Below are 3,327 nucleotides of genomic sequence, written 5' to 3'. Positions count from 1 at the left end.
CACACACACACACACACACACACACACACACACACACACACACACACACACACACACACACTGTAATGTCTGTGTTGTGTTGCTGAACAGAGAAAAGCAGAGGAAAAACCTGCATGTTTTTAAAGAGTTGATGAAAGTCTGAGCTCAGCTTCTCTGCAGGTGTTATTACAGATGTGTAATAAAGCTGTTATAACTGCTTAATTACAGATGTGTAATAAGTCAAACTTATCGTCAGACCCCTGTCCTGGAGCCAGGACTTCTCTTCAGACCCCTGTCTTGGAGTCTGAGGATGTCTCTTAAAGTCCAGTCCCTGTCCTAGGTTCTGTTAAGTCTTGCCTCCTTCTCTTCCTGAATCCAGGGGGTATTTTGAGGACCCTGGCTTCAGCATGTGGTCCAAACAAATCTAGTTTCCAAGGGGGTTCTGCCAGACCTCTCTGTGTGAGCTTTAGCTGGTGTCTTAAGGACCTCAACAGATCCTGTCCTCCAGTCCAGAGGTCTTAATAAATCCTGTCTTTTTGTTTCTGRTTTTGTAGTTTGGAGACATCTGGATCAGTTCTGGAGGTTCTAGCTCATTGTTTTTCACTGTAGATGTAAATAAATGAATCCTCTTCAGGAGAAATSAGCCGAACTGAAAGTTTCGGCTGGTTTAGCTTCAGATCAAACCCTCCTGATGGATCTGATGTGTCTCTTGGAGGACGTCTGCTGTGAAACCCTGACAGGAAGTGGTTTGAAGCTCAGATCGGGTCTCATCAGTCAGCGGGGACACGCTAACAGCTCTCAGTCCTCCACGCTCGGAGCCGACAGGTGCTCGGCGTCGTCATTAATAACCTCCACAGAAGAAGAGCCGCCGTCGGCTCATAAACACAACGAGGAACAACAAACAGGAGTGGAGCGTTTTGTGGAYCTGCCATCTGCGCCGCCTCGATAACACACTCGTTGGGCTAATTGATTCCACAATAAAAGCCTCAGAAACAGAAAGCAGCTGAACGCTCAGATAAGCTGCCGATACTTAATCAGGCATCTGATTGGACAGCTAACCGAAGACGAGACGGACCCGACGGCGGTTTGAACGTCACAGAAACATAAACCTGCTGCTTCGGCTCCATCTAAACCTGGTTCCTCATCAGGTTCCTCCAAACTGTATAAACTGTTTGTTTTTCTTTTTTCTGTTTGTTTTCTTTTAATCTAACTTTGAGCTATTTTAAACTTTTATGAAAATATTCGGCTCATTCAGGAGATAGCTGCTGTGAATTTTGTTTTTTTGTAACTTTGAATTCAGTATTTGACTCAACAAATATTTCCCCAGAGAAAAAAAACATTCTGTTGCTTTTAGTTCAGCTTTGCTCATGTTGACTAAACTTTTGCTCCTTTTAGCTACTAGGTATTCTGCTACTTGTAGCTAGCCTTCTATTACATTTCCCTTATTTACTAGTCTTAACTATTCTTTTGCCATGCTTAGCGTATAGCTAATCTTGCAACTATGATCTAGCCTCCTTCTACATTTAGCTTTTAGTTATCCATTTACTAGTTTTAGCTACACATTTGTTGTGCTTAGCTCCTAGCTAACCTTGCTTCTACATCCTACCATTGTTTTACATTTAGCTTAGAGTTATAATTTTGCTAGTTTTTGCTAACCATTTGCTGTACTTAGCTTTTAGTTAACTGTGCTGCTGTGACTTAGCATTGTTCTCTGTTCATTATCTTTGGCTATTTTTCACTACCCTTTTGATATGTTTAGCTTTTCGCTATCCTTGCTACTATGAATCAAACTTGTATTATTGCTAGTTTTAGCTACCCTTTCACTGTGTTCAGCATTTAGCTAACCTTGCTCCTATGACCTAGCATTGTTTTACATTTAGCTTTGAGTTAATATTTCTGCTGTTCTTAGCTTTTAGCTAACCTGCTACTATCTAACATTGTTCTACATTTAGCTTTGCTATCATTTTGGTAGTTTTATTTAATGCGTCTATGTTAAGCTAACAGTGCTACTACATCTTGTCATTTTTATACCTTAATATTTTAGTTATCTTTTCTTAGTTTTAGCTAATGCTTTTGCTGTGCTAACTTTTTAGATTTTCTTTATACCATGGCCTAGCATTTTTCTACATTTAGCTCTAATTATCATTTTGCTAGTTTTTGCTACCCTATTGCTATGTTTAGATTTTAGCTAACTGTGCTATTGTGACTTAGCATTGTTCTACATTTAACTTTTAACTAGCATTTTGCTACTTTTAGCTTTGTACTATGTAGTGTCCAAGAGTGGGGAGCCTCTTCTCAGGAATGCACAGATGTGATGTCTCTTAGTCTCTAGCTTCAGAGCTCAGCACATATTACCATATTAGGAAGAAGGTATACCATGACAAAATTTACGGTGCATCTGTGGACTACACTATAAAGAGCCTTGTACGCCCCTGCTCTTGGCCTTCGTCTTCATCTTCTTACTTGGTGAATCATTTGGCATTGAAGGCCACAATTTGGTTTTTGGCTGTAATCTCCTGGACTGCAAAAATAAAGATTCTTGCTGTTCAACCAGCCTGTTTCAGAGTTCCTCTCTTCATTGAGCAGCAGCAGTTCCACTTCAAACCAGAAGACGTGGTATTTTCACCTCAACTAACATTTATTTTTTACTTTCAGCTTCTAGTTGGTTTTAGATTGAAACATTTTTTCCAACTGTTATTTTTATGATTGTTTCTAAAAATATGTTTGACAAATTTAAATATTGTTTAATGAAGTTTTTCTCATTAAATGAAGAAAATGAATTTGTTGTGTCCAACAGAAGTGACAGACTTTAGAGTAAATTTTATTGTCTCTGTGGTTCTTTCTGAGCAGGCTGTCAGTAACTGATGGACTTTGTGTCTCTGCAGTCCCCAGTGCTGCTCCTCAGAACATCTCCTTAGAGGTCGTCCTGTCCAGGGTGAGTTCAAATGTCTCCTTACTTCCTTCTCTGGTTCACTGTAGGACATTTGTCCTTTGGACTGTCCCCTGTTCAGGGGTCCTCCTCCATCTCTGTCTTTACTGTGTCCTCTGTCCTCACTCCAACTACCCCGTCCTCTCTAACTAAACCAATACACCCACTGTCCCTCTGTCACCATGAGGTTTAACTGGTTGTATTTCCTGGTGTCTCTCAGTTAATGTTAGTTTGAGTTATTAGTTTGTCTCCAGTGGTCTGGTCTTATTTTACTGATTGATGTTTGTCGTCGCATGAAAGCAGAAACACGTTGGAATAATGCCAGAAAAGTCTGCGTGTATGGTCGTAAATAAATGATTTAATTCTGAGCAACAGGCAAACAGGACTCAATCAGGAAGCTCTGTCGGCTTGTCGCTGAC

At 40.3% G+C, this 3,327-nt stretch overlaps 1 protein-coding gene across 1 annotated transcript in view; it reads left to right on the top strand.

The window, feature by feature from the left end:
- dcc (DCC netrin 1 receptor) overlaps positions 1-3,327 on the top strand; it is a gene marked incomplete at both ends in the record, with an annotated part of 58,745 nt that overhangs the window by 21,468 nt on the left and 33,950 nt on the right. The window contains 1 exon segment of the mRNA XM_014030000.1: positions 2,865-2,914. Within this exon segment, the coding sequence (XP_013885454.1) occupies positions 2,865-2,914 (50 nt within the window).

Source organism: Austrofundulus limnaeus, unplaced genomic scaffold (genome assembly GCF_001266775.1).
Source record: "Austrofundulus limnaeus strain Quisiro unplaced genomic scaffold, Austrofundulus_limnaeus-1.0 Scaffold986, whole genome shotgun sequence".
Lineage (NCBI taxonomy): Eukaryota > Metazoa > Chordata > Actinopteri > Cyprinodontiformes > Rivulidae > Austrofundulus > Austrofundulus limnaeus.
Note: the sequence above shows the minus strand (reverse complement) of the source record. Positions and strands in the feature narration are given on the sequence as shown.